Source organism: Narcine bancroftii, chromosome 2 (assembly GCF_036971445.1).
Source record: "Narcine bancroftii isolate sNarBan1 chromosome 2, sNarBan1.hap1, whole genome shotgun sequence".
NCBI lineage: Eukaryota > Metazoa > Chordata > Chondrichthyes > Torpediniformes > Narcinidae > Narcine > Narcine bancroftii.
The window spans coordinates 256,762,875-256,781,262 of NC_091470.1; the positions used below are offsets into that span (position 1 = coordinate 256,762,875).

Sequence of the window (18,388 nt, forward strand, 5' to 3'; positions counted from 1 at the left end):
CCGGACATGCTGTCTCATTGGTGCCATCAAGAAAGCTGTATAGATGCCACAGGACTCATATCACCAGTTTAAGGAACATTTGCTAACCATCAGACACCTAAGAAACAGACTCATTTAAGCACCCTTACTTTGCACATTATTTATTCTTTGTGTTTGCAGAGCTGGTTTTCATTTACAGCTTTTGCACTTCTATCTTTTCTTAAGTACAGTTTTTTTACATTACCAAAAAGTAGAAATTCTGCCTGGCCAGCAGGAAAAAAAGAATCTCAAGGCTGTATGTGGTGTCATGTGTGTACTCTGACAATACATCTGAACTTTGGAAAAAAAATCTACAGAGGGAAAGAGAAAAAGCAGAACATGATGAGGAAAACTATTTCTTTATTCCTCTACTTCATCCTAAGGTGAAGACTGGGAATGGGCTTATTCTGTTTCAGGACAACTACAGATACAAAAATTAAACACATTCCATACTTCAAACTGAAGAGTTCCACAGTTTGCAAACCAAAAGGCATCAAAATCATGATCTTTCCCAGACAGCAACAAAATTTGCAGAATTATTCACCAGCCTTCTGGAGAATGCTCAAAGTCACTAAAAATCTGAATTAATTTTGGTATGAGTACTTAATCTCAGATTAAAAACAAACCAGGAACAAGGTCTCTGTACCTTGATACATGTGACAATAATCAATTCATTTCACTGAGGAAAGTGCAAAGCCACACTCAGATCTTTTGCTCATTCAACGGTGGATGAGAAGCAACACTTGCAATGCCAGCAATTATTGCCCATTTTGCCCCTGATCTGAGGAGGAATTTGAGAGTTGACCACATTGAGAGGTCTGGAGTCACATACTCAAAAGGACCACTGGAGTTACACAGACCCTTGACCCAAATCAACCAACCTTCCAACCTGTGCTAAGAACCATTTGCCTGTATTCAGCCCATATCACTCCTGCGAGATATACCTATTTAAACGCATTTTAAATACTTTTAACTATACCTGCCTCAACCACTTTCTCGCAGTTCATTCCATATACCCACCAGCCACGATGTGAAGAAGTTGCCCACATAATTGGGGCAGGTATGGAAACAAGCAACTAGAGGAAGTGGAAGACCCAGAAGATATCAATGCTTTGAAAGCTTATCCAGAAGTCTCAATCCAGATTTATTATTACCATGGTCAGATTCCAACTCGTGTGCCTGGCTGTTTGTCCAAGCTGCTGGATTCAACAGTAATTTAATCACTATACCAACATAGCTGACAGTCTTACATTGTGCCCTGGCAGCCTCTTTACTTTTTAAAATATTTTTATTGAGTTCAACATAAAAGCTTAGAGTTTTACAAAAGAAAACACATAACAATCCTTTGTATATGTGTAAGCACACAAAAAATGAAACTAAATCAAGAATTCCTTAATAAACACAAGAAACAAACATCTGAATCAATCTGTAAAACCACGTTAAACCCATTTGCTGAGTGAGTTAAGCCAAATAAAAAGTGAGAAAAGAAAAAAAATCTAAAACCTACATCTAATCTACCCCCTCCCTCTAATCAAGATTACCTTATATAATAAATAAAAACAAAAATGTGGATCCATCAGTGACCCCCAGATATCAGACAGTGATTCACCGGAGCACACGATAATTCTTAATTCTTCCAATTATAAAAAAAATTCTAAGAATGGCCCCACAACTTTATAAATTGAAACTTTCTATCTTTAATATTATATCTAATTTTCTCCAAACTTAAATAGGACATTACATCATAGAACCACTGTGTATGAGCAAGGGATGAATCAACTTTCCATTTCAGCAAGATTGCTTGTCTGGCTATCAATGTGGTAAAAGCTAAAACTTTTCTCCCGAGATGCAGACATTTGGGTCACGAAAAAAACCAAACAGAGCAATTAATGGACAAGGTTCCAAATTCATTTTAAGAATCGTTAAGGTTTGGAAAATGTCTTTCCAGAATCTTTTTAAATTTGGGCACTTCCAAAACATATGGATCAGAGAAGCTTCAAAAATTATGCAATCCTCACATAGCGGATCAGCATCTGCATAAAATTGAGATAATTTGAGTTTGGACATGTGTGTTCCATGAACCACCTTAAATTGTAAAAAGCAGTGTCATGTACAAAATGAGGAATCATTAATCAAGCTGAGAGGAGAGTACCAGTCTCAGTCTGAAAATGTGATGTTCAAATCTCGTTCCCAATCGTTTTTAATCCCAGCCATGAAAACTGATTTTAAATCCAATAAATTATTATAAATACATGATATCAATCCACCATGAAAATAAAATGTAAGTTAAAAAAATAGATCAAGAATATTAGTATTTGAAATTCATGGGAAATCAAAGCTTAGAGTGATTTGTAAATATCAAAAAGTGTCTATTAGAAAGATTAAATTTAGCTGATAATTGTTCAAATGAGGCAAAATCATCTTGAATAAAGAGAATGTTAAATCTTTGGATACCTAATCTATGCCATTTCTTGACACCTGTGCACAGCAAGTACATCTGAAAAGGATGGTCATCTATAGTAGGACCAGCCAAGAAAAAACCATTAATCCCAAAAACTTTCCTAAATTGAGCCAATATTCTCAACCTATTTCTCATTAACGGATTATGTGTCAATGTAGAGAAGGAAATTTTGAGTCAATTCCTGTACTGCAATTTATCCCGCAGGACCCTTACAACTTTTGGAAGAAGCCTACAGTGTAAATTGTACCAGAAAAATTAGTTGACAGTCATCCACTCTACTGTACATCCAACCACCAGGACTATTGCACTCAGGTACTTGCAGTCTAAAAAGACGCCCAGTTTGAATGACCACACAGGCAGTAATCATATTAATTTTTTTCTGCAATTTTCCCAACATTGCAGTCTAAAAATCATAACAGAATTGGTTTTTTTGGAGAACTGTAGTTCCATTTCTACCAGAAGGGGCGATTCACTGACTTATCCAAATGTAATAATAAAAGTAAATTACGTATGTTAATCGCCCAATAATAAAATCTAAAACCTGGAAGTGATAATCCTCCATTCCTTGTAGTCTTTTGAAGATGGGCTTTGTTTATACGTGGTTTCTTCCCCTGGCATATGTAGGTAGAAATAACCGAATCTAGTGAACTGAAAAAAGATTTGGGAATAAAAATTGGTCACGCTTGAAAGATACAGAAATTTAGGTAAAATGTTCATTTTAATTGAATTAATATGACCCACCATTGTAATAAGGGCAACCAATCTGATAATAGTAGTTTAATCTTATTGAGTAATTCCAAAAAGCAGCCTCTAAACCCTCTGATCTCACACACAGTGAACCCCACCTTCACTAAACTTTTGAAAACTATTTACCAAAATATTTCCCTACAGCAGAAGTGCACAATATCAAATGATATAAAATAATTACAAAATAATTGAATAACTGATGTATCCAAGAATGCTGCACATTTATTCCAGCCACAACTTGATCAAAGAGACTACTGTAGTTACAAGCTTGTGCAAATATACTGTCAAAAATCTCGGCATGCACATTCGAAGTTATCAAAAGTTCACAATAATGCTCATTAACAACAAGGTAAACAACTATTTAGTCCAAGCTTTTCTCAAGTTGAACAGGCACATTGAACCAGTAATCCAGTACAGGAGCCTAGCCTTTTAAGCAGGATCATCGGGAACAGACATCTGCTACTGTTCGGAAACTTCGAAATTTCAGAGTCATTTTGATATTGGTCTCTTTAAGCAAATGACTCACCCCTAACCACCGCCATCCACCCCTCTGGCTGTTTGGCACCCCCCCCCACCCCCTGCAGGGCTGGGGCCAGACTATTTTGCGCCCTGGGCCGGACTGAGCATGGGGGTGGGGGGGTGGTACAGTTTGCTGACCAGGCTGAGAGGTGGTTCCACGTGTGCCATACTGGAGGCTCTCCACCTGTGCCTTGGACAGGTGGAGGTCGGAAGCAATGGGGTGGCCCAAGAGCTTAGCCAAAAAAAGCAAAGGAGCCAGCAGCCAAGAAGGCCAGACATGAGGTGAGAGGTGCAGGAGAAACAAGCCATCGAGATGGTGGAGCAGAGCAACGGCAGCTTTCAGGTGCTCCACCAGTTTGTTGGGCTAATCCTCAGGCAGACCCCAACAGTGCAACACTGTCTGTCACCCCCCCCAATCTCACTCCCAATGCAGGAGCTGGGGTGCAGTGCTGCCGAGCTCGGAGTTTACGGAGCGCCATACTGTACCGCAGTGATGGGTCGATGCAGGAGCAATGGCCATCTTCATTACCTATAATCCCTCATGCAGCTGGAACTGCTGTCAGAGTCAGTGCAGTTCCATCTGTGGGGGATTATGGGTAAGGAAGATGGTCATTGCTCCCGCATTGAGCCAGCCGCCGTCTGCTTCTCTGCCAATGGGTGCTGGGGGCCGAGAGTCACCTTTCTAGCAAGGAGCACCCATGGGGGGGTGACTGGGGACTGCGGGGGGGGTCCTCCCTTTGAAAATGGAGAACTTATAAAAAGGAAATAAACATTACTTATGTGTAATAACATCTACTGGAAAAAAGTGCCAATATTTGGAGGTTTCCGGTGTTCAGAATCCTAAATAAAAGGTTAGGCACCTGTATGGCCTGTTCAAGTTAATTGGATAACTCAGCAATCACAGGTTCAGTCATCTGCTATGCTTTAAAACCTCCAAAAGGAGAACATTAAGCTTCGTCCAATCTTTACCAAAAGCAAATGCATGTTAGCACATGCACAAAGCTGAACACATGCACAATTGTGGCATGGTTAGAGCAAGGATGTTACAGCACCAGCGACCTGGGTTCATATTTCAGGCTGAAGGAGTTTATACGTTCTCCCCTGTCTGCATAGGTTTTACCCGTATACTCTGGCTTCTTTCCACCTTTCAAAAATGTACAGGGATGGTAGGTTAATTAGCCAGCACGGGCTCATGGGCCAGAAGTCTACACAAGCCTAAATTTTAAAAACATACTCATTACAATATTCAGATCCATTTGTTCACATTTAGCAACTCAAGTCAAAATCTGGGAAAGGTAAAATTAAGGCCTCGTTGCATGGTATTTAATGATGGAGCATTCCTATAACTCTGTGCATTCTCCCAGATGTTACAAGTGAGCATTGAGATACACCAGACTGCAGATGCTAGAATCTGCAGTAAAAGATAGCACTGTAGGAAGAACTCAGCGGGTTCTCAGTGGATGCAAAAGAATGGTCAATATTTTGCGCCAAGCCCCTTGCATTAGAACATAAATGAGAGTACTTAGCTGCAGCCACACGACTTAAGAACAACCCAAGCTGGTTTCTGAAGCTGAAGACTGATTTTACAATAATTCACCATTTCAAAAGAAATGACGAAACAGCATTATTTAAACATCGGAGCTAAGTAATCTTTGGTTTCCCCTTTGCCCATGACTGCCCAAACTGTCTTCTTTTGCTGGAACTACTCTTGAGTCAGAAGCAAAGTTGTACAGCACAGAAAAAAGAGAGATTCTTTAAAATGGAATGGAATGTTGGTAATGTGGTCATAAGAAAACAAGAAATATGATCAGGAGTAGGCCATCCACCCTGTCAAACCTGCTCCGCCATTCAACGAGATCATGGCTTATTTGATGATGGGCTCATATCCATCTATCTGCATTTTCCCCATATCCCTTAATTCCCCTACTGTGTAAAAAAATTATCCAATCTTTAATATATTTACTGAGGTCGCCTCCACTGCTTCAATGGGCAGCAAATTTCATAGATTCACCACCCTCTGGGAAAAGCAGTTCCTCCTCATCTCTGTCCTAAATCTACTACCCTGAATCTTGAAGCTAATCCCCCAGTTCAAGTCTTCCACACCAATGGAAACAACTTACCTACCTCTATCTTATCTATGTCTTTCATAAATGTATACACTTCTAGAAGATCCCCTCTCATTCTTTGAAATTCCAAGAAGTAGTCTCAGACAATTCTCCCTCTCCTCACAGGCCAACTCCCTCATTTCTGAAATCAACCTGGTGAACCCCCTCTGCATCACCTCCAAAGACAATGTATCCTTCCTCAAGAAAGGAGACCACAACAACAGGCAGTACTCCAGGTGGAGCCTCATCAATCATATCTTTGAAAGCTTTCAACTTCAAATACCTGAATTGTTTATTGTCAAGTGTACAAAGATGCAGTGAACATTTTTATTTTGTATGCTATCCACTACAGGATCTTTACAAAAGTATTAACTTATTACACCATATGGAAGCTCATTTCAGACAAAATTAACAGACATCAATTCAGGTAATTGAAGTTAAAAGATTTCAAAGCTACGATTGATGAGGGGTTACTTATGAGGAGAGATTGAATCATCTGGGACTATACTCACTGGAAATTATAAAAATGAAAGGGGATCTAATAGAAGAAAAACAAAACTATTCAGTGAAGATACCCAACTTTCAACTTCAGCTGGTGGGAAACTGTCAAATAAATGTTTAACATGGATGAAAGTCAAAACCTCAGGTACTGGAAATGTGAAATAAAAACGGGTAAACAAGAAAATCTGCAGATGCTGGGGTCAAGGACAATGCACAAACACACTGGGGAAACTCAGCAGGTCATGCAGCATCCACAGAAGTGTAACCAACAGAGGGCTCAGGCCAGAAACATTAGTTACCCTTTACTTTCTATAGCTGCTCCATGTCCTGCTGAGTATCTCCAGCACTTTGTGTAATTAAATAATGAAACTGCTGGAAACACTCAGAAGATCTCAGGCAGCAACTATGTAGAGAAAAAGAGTCAACACTTCAGATCAAATACCTTTTCTCAGAACTGAGAGATTTGACAGCAGGATTGGAACCAAGAGTTGAACTTTCCACAGATGCTGCCGAACCTGCTGAAAGATTCCAGAATGCTTTGCTTTTGATTACAGCCAAACAGTCTCTGCAATGACCCAAGGCTCAGAAATAGGGACGACATGAACATCAGTATACTTTGCCAGTCCCAGTGTTGAAATGGCATACTCACAATGTACAACTGCAGTCCTCATGCTGGTGATAGGATCATTGCAATCTCAGCCAAGGAGGGAAAATAACATTCTCAACGTTTTTTCATTTGTAAAAACATAATTTTTTTTGTTTTTTAATTCCTTAAATTTAAGTTTGGCAAACCAAAACTTGAAATGTCCAAGACAACACTAAATTTCACATCGATATATTCCAAGTCAATGCTCTGCCAAAACATGGAGTGTTTACACACATTTCATTCTACAGAGGGCAAGGGGCTGAGAGAATGCAGTGATCTGAAACACTATTCATTTGTACAAATACAATTTTTAAAATTGCATTTCTGTTCTAATCCAGTCTACATTTTTCGCTTGTGCAGTTTTTTATCGTCACCCAACCTATGATCTGAAGAACCGTATATACCAGGTATGACACAACATTTTTGCAGTTTTCATCATCTGGAAGGTTTTACATACTCAGCGGTAAATTTAGATATTTTAAATCAAAAATGTTCACAGTTCATTCTCAGCATTTTGTATGTTCACTATTAATGATGAACTTTCCTTACTTCCAATATTTTATTAATGGCTTCAGATAACAAATTGGCATCGCACTAAGTTAAAAGTGCAAGAACTCCTTGTATTGAGGAGTGTGCAGCCCAGAAAGCCATTCAGTCCAACATATCCATGTTGCCTGTCCACATTAATTTAGTTTTAAATTTTGAGACACAGCATGGTAACAGGCCCATACTAACCAAATATACCCTTGTGGTCAATTAACCTACGAAACCCTTATTATTTGGAATGTGGGAGGACAGGCAGATGGAGAACATACAGAGTCTTTACAGACAACAATGAATTTGAACCCGGGTTGTTGGCGCTGTAATAATGTCATGCCACCCTAACCATGCACTAACCATGCCACTCTAATCCTATTATGGCTTGTCTTTTAAATGCCTGTCCAAATGTCTCTTAAACTTTGAGAATTGCATCCAATACAACCTGCTGTCATTTAGACAGGTGCTGCCTGTCCAAAGTAAGAGAGAATAGGCTGCAGGAAATAACTGAGGTTGTTACAATGGTGCTGTGAGCTGGTACAGACATTGGGCTGAATGTTATGCAAGGCTAGTACTAGCTATTGGTATTTTGTCATTTGGGAAGGACTGAGATATCCAATACAATGGATCAGCATTAAAATACAAGATCTTCGATGGAGACTAGCAATGCAGGTGCCCTTGTGACGCCACAGAGTTGTTGTTGGACTGCACGGAATGAAAAAGATTAGAGGGATAGGCAAGTGAGATTATCTCAGATGGGCAATTTGATCAGCCTGGACAAGTTGGGCCGAAGGACCTAATTCTGTGCTGCAGAACTCCATGATATTCAGGAATTAATGGGAATGGTTTAAAAAAAACATTACTATTGACGTTAACTTCAGAGGTGTTGAACAGGGCAAGAGCAGTGTCCCCACAAAATAATCCACAAAGTTGGAATGGGCTGTGAGCTGAAGGTAAACCCAGATGGACAAGGCGAGCCAAGCCAAGAACAACTTGGGAGGCAGTGGGTAAGGTGGGGATTTAACTTTTTGATCCACCACTCCTTTGGGACAAAATACTTCAGGAAATTTAAATTCCAAGCAGCAAGTGAACAGATACCCTGTACTCTCGAACCCCGTCACCACACATGGGGGCTCTGACCAATCAGAACTTTGGTTCACCCTTGGATGAACAACAGAATTGTTCGGGTTTTAATTGGTCAAATTTAGTTAGAGTAAGAGAGGGTCAAACATTTCCCATTTCCATCTCCTCCATGGGCAACCCTAAACTCACCAGCAGCACTCTCTCAAGCACCACCAACCCTGCTCCCAAACACTCACCTGGCTCCTTTCACAAGCACTCACCTTTCCTTCCACCCTTCAGCCATCCACTGACCTCACCCCACTCAACTGCCCTCTTCATCCACCTTTCATCCACCACTCATTATCACTCACCCCCCCCCCCACTCTCAGCCTCCTCTCCCCTCCACCCCACTCTCAGCCTCCTCTCCCCTCCACCCCACTCTCAGCCTCCTCTCCCCTCCACCCCACTCTCAGCCTCCTCTCCCCTCCACCCCACTCTCAGCCTCCTCTCCCCTCCACCCCACTCTCAGCCTCCTCTCCCCTCCACCCCACTCTCAGCCTCCTCTCCCCTCCACCCCACTCTCAGCCTCCTCTCCCCTCCACCCCACTCTCAGCCTCCTCTCCCCTCCACCCCACTCTCAGCCTCCTCTCCCCTCCACCCCACTCTCAGCCTCCTCTCCCCTCCACCCCACTCTCAGCCTCCTCTCCCCTCCACCCCACTCTCAGCCTCCTCTCCCCTCCACCCCACTCTCAGCCTCCTCTCCCCTCCACCCCACTCTCAGCCTCCTCTCCCCTCCACCCCACTCTCAGCCTCCTCTCCCCTCCACCCCACTCTCAGCCTCCTCTCCCCTCCACCCCACTCTCAGCCTCCTCTCCCCTCCACCCCACTCTCAGCCTCCTCTCCCCTCCACCCCACTCTCAGCCTCCTCTCCCCTCCACCCCACTCTCAGCCTCCTCTCCCCTCCACCCCACTCTCAGCCTCCTCTCCCCTCCACCCCACTCTCAGCCTCCTCTCCCCTCCACCCCCTCTCCCCTCCACTCTCCTCCACCCCCTCTCCCCTCCACCCCACTCTCAGCCTCCTCTCCCCTCCACCCCACTCTCAGCCTCCTCTCCCCTCCACCCCACTCTCAGCCTCCTCTCCCCTCCACCCCACTCTCAGCCTCCTCTCCCCTCCACCCCACTCTCAGCCTCCTCTCCCCTCCACCCCACTCTCAGCCTCCTCTCCCCTCCACCCCACTCTCAGCCTCCTCTCCCCTCCACCCCACTCTCAGCCTCCTCTCCCCTCCACCCCACTCTCAGCCTCCTCTCCCCTCCACCCCACTCTCAGCCTCCTCTCCCCTCCACCCCACTCTCAGCCTCCTCTCCCCTCCACCCCACTCTCAGCCTCCTCTCCCCTCCACCCCACTCTCAGCCTCCTCTCCCCTCCACCCCACTCTCAGCCTCCTCTCCCCTCCACCCCCTCTCCCCTCCACTCTCCTCCACCCCCTCTCCCCTCCACCCCACTCAGCCTCCTCTCCCCTCCACCCCACTCAGCCTCCTCTCCCCTCCACCCCTCTCAGCCTCCTCTCCCCTCCACCCCACTCTCAGCCTCCTCTCCCCTCCACCCCACTTTCAGCCTCTCCCTTCACCCCCACCGACTCTCCCACGTCACCCCAACCTTCAGCGAGATGAAGCATTCCTGCCGATACCGTTTACAGTCCCGAGCTATCGGCACAAGCAGTGGCCGTGGCCGTGTCCATGGGCCGAGGGCAGGCAGCGTGCGAGGAAGCCGGAGCGGGGCGCCTCCGACGCCATGTTACCAGACGGCCAGTCGGAGATAGTCTTTAGTCGTCTCCCGCTCTGCCTCCGACTCTGGCTGTGCGGCACGGGCCGATCGAAGGCGGGGCGGCGCCGGCTGCCGGCGAGCCCGGCGGCCCGCCAAAGTTTCCTACCTGGATACATTGTAGTGTTTCTTCTGGTTACAATGAATCGCGGCGCAGGCTGGAGCAACCTCAGGGGAGGCAGCCCCGCGCCCGACCACGTGACCACGACGTCTGCGCCTTCATTTGCATACGATACAACCAACCACCTCTTGAATGTGTATTGGGGGGGTTGAATCCTCTTCCCGTCTCTCACCTCTTCTTCTACCATCCACGTCTGCGATCTTGCTGATCATACTTGTCGATACTGATCACTTTGCCCTCCCTTTCAAATAACACATTTATTTCACTTCCTTGCAAAGTTCTATTGCCAGAATTATAGAATGTTTCTTTTTTAGAGCTTGCTGTGATAAATCCAGTTGTAACTTTTAAAATATAAATGTTCGCATTTAAATACTTATTTCCAAATATTTAGAGATCAATAGGAAACCACAGCACACACTTCGGCCCATCTAGACTGAGGCAAACTATTGATCTGCACCCGAATCATAGCCCTCCCATCTATGTACCACCCTTTTTTAATGGAGCCGGTAATCTCCCACTTCTCGCTCCACACCCTCGCCATTCTCTCCGTGAATGAGTCTCCCTTAAAGTTCGCTTTCACCCTTAACCCATGCCCTCTAGTTAGAGAACTGGAACGTGATGGGATGTGCAATGGAAAACGTGCAGCAGGTCCCGCAGCATCCACAAATATAGGGAGCCAGCCCCCTACTTCTCGTGGATGCTGCGTTTCTCCAGCACGTATTGCACTCGACCGCAGCATCTGCAGATTTTCTTGTTTAAGTCAAATTAAAAGTCCAGCTTCGGGCATCTGGTGCAAACACCGAGATGCTGGAAAAACTCAGCCAATGGGTGAAGGGGGGAGAGAGGTGGTACCAGTAAAGTGACGCGCTGTGGTTTAGAAGTGCAGTAGAGTTGAAATGATGGTCCCCGTGTATCCAAAATAGAATTAAACCGTTCAGTCGTCGCTCGGGCACAGCTCGCTTTATCAAGCGAAGATCATTCCACTTCGTGTCCCCCTTTCAGCCTCTATCGAGTTATGGCAATGAAGTCAATCAATTTCCGTTGTCAGGTGGAGCTGGAGTAAGTACTTGGGATTTCATGCAAGTTCAGTTTCTGCGTGCGAAAGCCAAAACAAATATTGCAAATGCTGGAAATCTCACATAAATACAACGAATGTTGGAAATAGTCAGCAGGTCAGGCAGCATCTGTGGAGGGCCTGCAGAGAGGTGACTGGATTGCAAGGTGAACTCTTTTTGCCTGACGAGTATTTCCAGCGTTGTTTCTCTTTCTATTTCCGCGCGGTCAGTTGTCTCACCCTGGAAGAGGTGGCCGGGCTGATGTTTTCATCTGCTTTGAAACAAATGAAGAGGAACAGATGAAGATGTGACGTTTCCTTTAGAGCCCCCAAAGTGAGTGAAGTGGCCAATTCGCTGGGCTCCGGCAAAAATATTGCAACATTTTCTGAGATCAAAGCTTCCGGTCAAGTGAAAGCGAGGGGTGGGAAAAGCCCTGTTGGTACAAATAAAAGCACACACTCACGGTGGGGGGGGGGGGGGGGGAATTCCGAATGACGGAGAGGAAATGACACACATCCCAGCTACAAACAGTAGACTCGCTGTCCCGAGCTGTTTCTCACTGACTGCCGGTGCTGTTTCAAGGCAGGAACACTGCCTGTTCGAAATATTTAAAGGGACAATCAGGTCTCCAAACAATTTAATCCGCATCTTTCAAAGCAGTGCTCTCAAACCTGGGAAGAAATGTACCACCGCAATTAATAACTTTGCAAAACAAACCAAGTGCATGTTCAATGGGGGGAAAACACGTCCGAACAATTCTGGTTCGAGAGGGGCTGTCGATGTTACGTGCTCTTTATGTCGGAGGGTGTTTCTCCATCTTGGCGTTATCTAAAACATTTTCCTAGCTCTTTTTTAAATGTCAAAAATAAACACATCTATCTATCCAGCCATCTGTCCATCTGTCCGGGAGTGAGCCCCGGACACCAGGATTCACTGTTGAACCCTCTGGAGGTGTCGTGGGTCAACATTGAGGAAGGAGGGCACCCACTTGATAACCCAAGGGATACCACCACTCACTTGACTACCCAGCAGAGTCTAGGCAGCAAGTTTCAGGACTGAAATAAGGGATATTAACATCTAGTCCTATATTACATACCTAATCATCTGGTGAACCAGTGAAAGAGCATCTGACAACAAGGGAAAGACCTTGTGACAGCTTGGAAAAACAGCTGGAAAGAGGGAACAGATCCCACTGGGACTTCTGAGGGCTAGCTACCCGCGGAATTTGGATCCAGCACTTAAGGTGCGTGGGTCCCACCACTCTACGAAAACTTGTAAAAGAAGATGCCCCTTAGGTCGGCGAGAGTGGGACTGAAGATGATTCATCAGCAGATAACTTGATAACTGACACAGGAATGGAACAGATCAGTATACCTGAGGATGCAACAGCTGTAGCAGGACACAAGCACCAGACTTGCATATGTGCCTGGGCAAATGTTATTTCCTCTCGAGGCCTCAAAATACATCAGGGCAGAAAGGATGCCTGAAGAAGGGGCAACAGCTACTTTTTGAGAAGCAGGTTGAGTCAGTCGACTGAAGTTCAGCAGCAGGACAAAACCTAGAGTCTACATGACATCAATACCACAGTCCCAGCAGAGGCAGCTGAAGAAACAATGGAGGAAGGCCACAGAGGAGGAGAAGGAAGGCATAAACCTGTTGCAAGCAGATGTCAGGAGGAAGCTTGCAACACTGAGGAGAGTTGAGAACCTCATAAGGAAGTGCAGGAAGAAGGAGCACACTTCTATAAAAATCCCTTCAAATTTGTGAAGGGTCTCTTCACACAAGAGAAGAGAGGAAGTCTTTCAGTGTCAAGGGCAGAACTGGAAAAACACCTGGAAAAGCTCCACACAGACAACCAACTACCACCTGACATGTCACCAATCCATTCACCAGAACACCAACTTGTTATCAGCCCACCTAGATGGAGTGAGGTGGTGAAAAATGTGCATCAGCCCCATGTCCCAATGGAGTGCCATACAGGCTCTACAAAAATGCTCAGTGTTCTGTGGTTACTCTGGAGGCTCATGAATGTGGTATCGCATAACCAGCAGATATCAACATCCTAGTGGAGCCCCTCTGTTTCCACCCCCTCTGCTTCTACCCCACTATTTCTACCCCTCTGTTTCTACCCCTCTGTTCCTCCGGCTGCTCCTTTTACTCCAGATTCCAGCATCTGTAGTCCCCCTTTGACTCCTTCCACATTGATGTTGGCTGTTGAACTGGCATGGGCCTATGGGTTTGATTTCTTCTTGAGGCACCAGTGGGCTATTTTCCACACACTTCTCCAAATTTCTATACTTATTTTTTTTCTGAAATGCGAATCTAATTTCTAGTTAGGAACAAAACAGAGATATAAAAGAGTAACTATAGATTAATGTTATTGGTACATAATAGTTCCCAAATTTGCCAGTGTTTTAAAAATGAAAGTATACAATGAGAACTGCAGAATAAGAGATGAGGTAGACTCTCTGGATAATTAGCACTAGAAGGAATTTGGAGGAATATATTTTACTGAGACCGAATTTGTTGACAACGTCCTTTGAAATAATCCTATGATGTGTGCATCCTTCAGAAAAGAAAATTATATTGATGTTGTCCAAACAAAAAGATTTGGAAGAATCATCTCTCAGCAAACTGATAAGGCCTCTTTAGGAGCTCAACTATCCTTTTCTGAGAGAGGGAATCCAAATCAACTTTCAACAATCCTTCCCAAGGCAAACCAAACAGGATATGAATGCAAACAGGAAATAATTTGGAATTTCAGCTGATCTGTGCAAATTGAATTGCTTAAAGGTTTCAGACATCCATGGGTTTAATACATTGACATTTCAGATTTCATTTTCAAGTTTTCAAGCTGCCAAAGATGGAAATTGTATAAAATTAGATTTACTTTGAAGATATGATTAACTTCACACCAAATATATAAAATAAAACCCAATGGCATAAACACTCATTTTTCTCATTTTAGTACAAATTTGGTCCCATTATTTCCACCTCTTCTCTACCTGTTCTTATTTTGCACTCTAATCCTGAACCATCCCCCTCCCCCCCACCTATGTTGTCTCTTCCAACTATATCTCCACCTCTCCAACCTCTCCAGTACACTCATACCCCTTCACTCCTCCTCATCTCCTCCTCCTTTTCTGTCCTCTCTCCAATACTTTTAAAGAGAGAATGGTAGGTGCCTGGACCAGGCTGCCAAGACTAATGGTGGAAGTGGATTCTATTCTAACATTTGAGAAGCTTCTCGAGAGATACATGAAAATGCACGGAATAGAGGAATATGTATCATCTGCAAGTTGCAAAGTTTCTGTTTAAGTTAGGCATCGTGTTTGGAGCAGACATATAGCCTAAGGAGCCTGTTCCTTACTTCTTTGTTCTATATTCTATGTTTTAATATTGACCAATATAGAAATCAGGAAGGAAAAGAGAAAATGTTTCACTTATTTTGTTTTAATTTATTAGAACCATAGAACATTACAGTACAGAAACAGGCCCTTCGGTTCTTCAAGTCTGTGCCGAACTCTGGATTCTGCCTCGTCCCACTGACCTGTACCCTGTCAAAAGCCCTCCATGCCCTCCTATCCATGTACCCCTCCAAATTCTTTTTAAATGTTAAAATTGAGCCTGCATTTATCACTTCAGCTGGCAGCTTATTCCACATTCACATTGCTTTTTGTGTGAAGAAGTTCCCTTTAATGTTTCCCCTAAATTTTTCCCCTTTCACCCTTAACCCATGTCCTCTGGTTTTTATCTCACCTACCCTCAGTGGAAAAAGCCTATCTATATTTCCTCTGTCTATCCCCCTCATAATTTTAAATACCTCTATCAAATCTCCCCTCATATTTCTATGCTCCAGAGAATAAATTCCCAACCTGTTTAACCTTTCCCTGTGACTCAGTTCCTGAAGTTTAGGCAACATCCTAGTAAATCTTCTCTGCCCTCTTTTGTTAATAAAAGCCTTGGTTTGAGTCAACAAGTCTTTGAGTTATTCGACGTGCTACACCTAGTAAATCTGCTCTGCACTCTTTCTATTTTATTGATATCTTTTCTGTATGTAGTTAGGCCACCAAAATTGCACACAATACTCCAGATATGGCTTCATCAATGTCTTATTGAATTATTTGTTGCTACTTTTAACATATTTTAAATTAAAAATACTCATTCTTTTATATTAATATTTAAGCATTTTTATTTGGTAAATTATTTCATTCTTTTTAGAAATACAGAGGCTACACTGGAAGATACAAACCATGGCAAAGGTAGTATGCTTTAGATCTTGGGCAGTTCACATCTCCATGCTTTGCTTTTGACATCACTGGGTTGCAGGTTAATCTTGGTGTCTCTGTCCACAAGATCTTTTTCCAGAATTCTGGAGGTTCTTTTAAATGCTTTTCAGCATACTGTCATCTGACCATCCTTTCTGTGGCTAAATTATAGTTTGCATCTTGCAGTATAGCCCCTGTATTTTTTTTCATGAAGTCTTCTACAGACAGTAGTCATTGACACATCCACAACTGCCCCCTGAAGAGTGTTTCTGATCTGTCGGACATATGGTTGGGGTTTCTTCCTCATTATGGCAATGGAGGGTGGAGGCCTTCCTTGGAATACCAGTTCCTTTACAATTACTGAGCTGCCCAATGCACTCTTTCTTCTTTATGATGTTCCACACTGTTGATTTTAGTCATCCAAAGGTTTGGGCAATGCCTTTTACTGTTTTAGTCTTGTTTTTCAGCCTCATAATGGCTTATTTGACTTTCCTCAGCACAACTCTGCCCCTTGCATTGAAAAATGGCAGCTATAGAAGACTTCAAAGGCGATCAAAAGCTTAGAAGCAAGCCTAGCTCTCTTATCTCTGCATCAATGAAGCAAATAAACATACCTGAGTACTCACAAACACCTGTGAAGCTAGCTGTCCCAGACATTATTGTTAGAGCTCTGGTCTTGTAATCCAGGGGTCGCAAATTCATTCCTCTCTGGGTCCTCATTTCTGTGAGGGGCGCTAAACAAAGTGGCGACTATCTTCCTGATGGCAGACAAAGTTAAAGAATTTCATGTATGGTTCTGTGGTGGAACACGGTCTTGCAGGCATCACCTTGCCGAACTGGGCAGGCTGATCTGCCTTCTGTCCCTATAGCTCCTTCCCATAAGATCCCTAAGGCTAATAGCCATAGTCTCCTCCCTCCATACCTGCGCTGAACGTGAGCCAGCAGCATGTAGAGGCATGCCGAGGTTTACTGGTTAAAAAAAGCCTTTGACTACTACTTTGATGTCTGTGGGTGATCATTGATCATGCCACAATTTATTAACCAAATTTTATTTGCCATGGACATGGTGATTAGACTGGAGTAGCTGGAAACTGTTCCCAAGGAACCAGGGGCCTCTGTCAAGTTTGACATGAAGGCCTGCATGATGGTCCTCCAGGTCCCCGATGAATCCCATGTGTGCCCACTACCACTGTTCATCCAATGATTTTGTAAGGGTCATGCAGGAGCTGGGGTGAGCCTGTGGGTGCTGGAATGTGACTGCAGTAACCTACCAGGAGGACCTCATCTGCCACGGGCTAGTCACGGGCTTCCGCTCCAACCATATCCAGGAGAGACTCCTGGAGAAGGGCTACCAGACCCTTCACGAAATCATGCAGATGACCGATCGCTGAAGACAGTCCAAATGTGCCCGGAGGCCTACTCAGCAGACCATGTGACCACCAGGTGGGGAGAACAGGTGCTGCCATCTTGGGACTCAGGGTCCCTAACTTCCACTGCCGCTGCCAAGCACATGAGGTACTTCTGCAGCCAAGGCAAACACCCTTGGAAATACTGCCCAGCCCATGCTGTGACCTGCTTAAACTGCCAGAGGAATGGGCATTACGCAAAGATATGCTACTCTAAACCCCTTCTAGCAGTGTCGTGTGTGGACCGTGACCCACGCCGCCATCTTGGGCTGACCCACTTCCAGCATCATTTCTGGTAGCTGAGAACAGAACATCGGGAACAGGAGCACGATGACATGGGACAATGTCACATCTGTCTTCTGGACTCTACCGGGTGTGATACATGGGCGGCCTTCTTTGCAATCTCCCAGGCAGCCATCTTAGCAGCAGCTGTCTCAACAATACAGCAGCAGCAATTCAGACAGTAAACTGATGTTGGCCTCTATTGTGCTGGACCAGAGCAGGCCACACCAATTGGGATGATCAATGATTGTCATTGAGGTAAATGGCCACACCATGGGTTGCCTGTTTGACACAGGGAGCACAGAGAGTTTCATACACTTGGGCAATGTTATTCCTTGACTGGTCCCCAGTGAAATGCTAGGTAGTGCTAGCATCTAAATCTCTCTCCACTGAAATCCGCAGGTGTTGTACCGTGACCCTAACTGTGAAGGGCACGAAATTAAAAAACTTCAAACTGCTGGTGATGCCCCATCTCTACGCAGCTGTCACACTGGGGCCGGATTTCCAGTGCCAGCTTAAGGGTGTGCTGATGCAATTCAACAGATCCTACCGCCCCCCCAATTCCTGGAGGGCCTGCCTGTCCTCCCAAATGTGGCCAATCATACACCAGAGCACCTTGCAGGGAACCCAACCTATGGTTTGGCTATCCTCCAGGTCCCTCCACCCCCCCCACCCCGTTCCAGAACCTCATCCCAGACTGCAAACTATTCACCACTAAAAGCCGCCAATATAGCCCCAGGGAGAGGGAATTTATAAAAACTGAAGTGGGGCGACTGCTGGGGGAGGGCATAATAGAACCCAGTAATATCCCTTGGAGGGCACAAGTGGTAGTGATGAA

At 44.5% G+C, this 18,388-nt stretch overlaps 1 protein-coding gene and 1 long non-coding RNA gene across 6 annotated transcripts in view; one reads left to right on the forward strand and one right to left on the reverse strand.

Annotated features, from left to right (window-relative positions):
• zhx2a (zinc fingers and homeoboxes 2a) overlaps positions 1 to 10,818 on the reverse strand; it is a 104,408-nt gene extending 93,590 nt beyond the window's left edge. For 2 of the 5 annotated variants that reach the window (XM_069920927.1, XM_069920921.1), the window contains exon 1: positions 10,528 to 10,818. Coding sequence is in view for 1 of the 5 variants with exons in the window: in XM_069920925.1 (XP_069777026.1) it covers positions 3,021 to 3,041 (21 nt within the window). In the remaining 4 variants the exon portion in view is untranslated. The other 3 variants (XM_069920925.1, XM_069920928.1, XM_069920930.1) reach the window with 3 other exon arrangements.
• Positions 7,355 to 16,491, forward strand: LOC138755262 (uncharacterized). The gene is made up of 3 exons (XR_011352147.1): positions 7,355 to 7,404; positions 15,816 to 15,856; positions 16,360 to 16,491. It is a non-coding gene; the product is annotated as an uncharacterized lncRNA (long non-coding RNA).
• Positions 16,492 to 18,388: the final 1,897 nt, after the last annotated feature.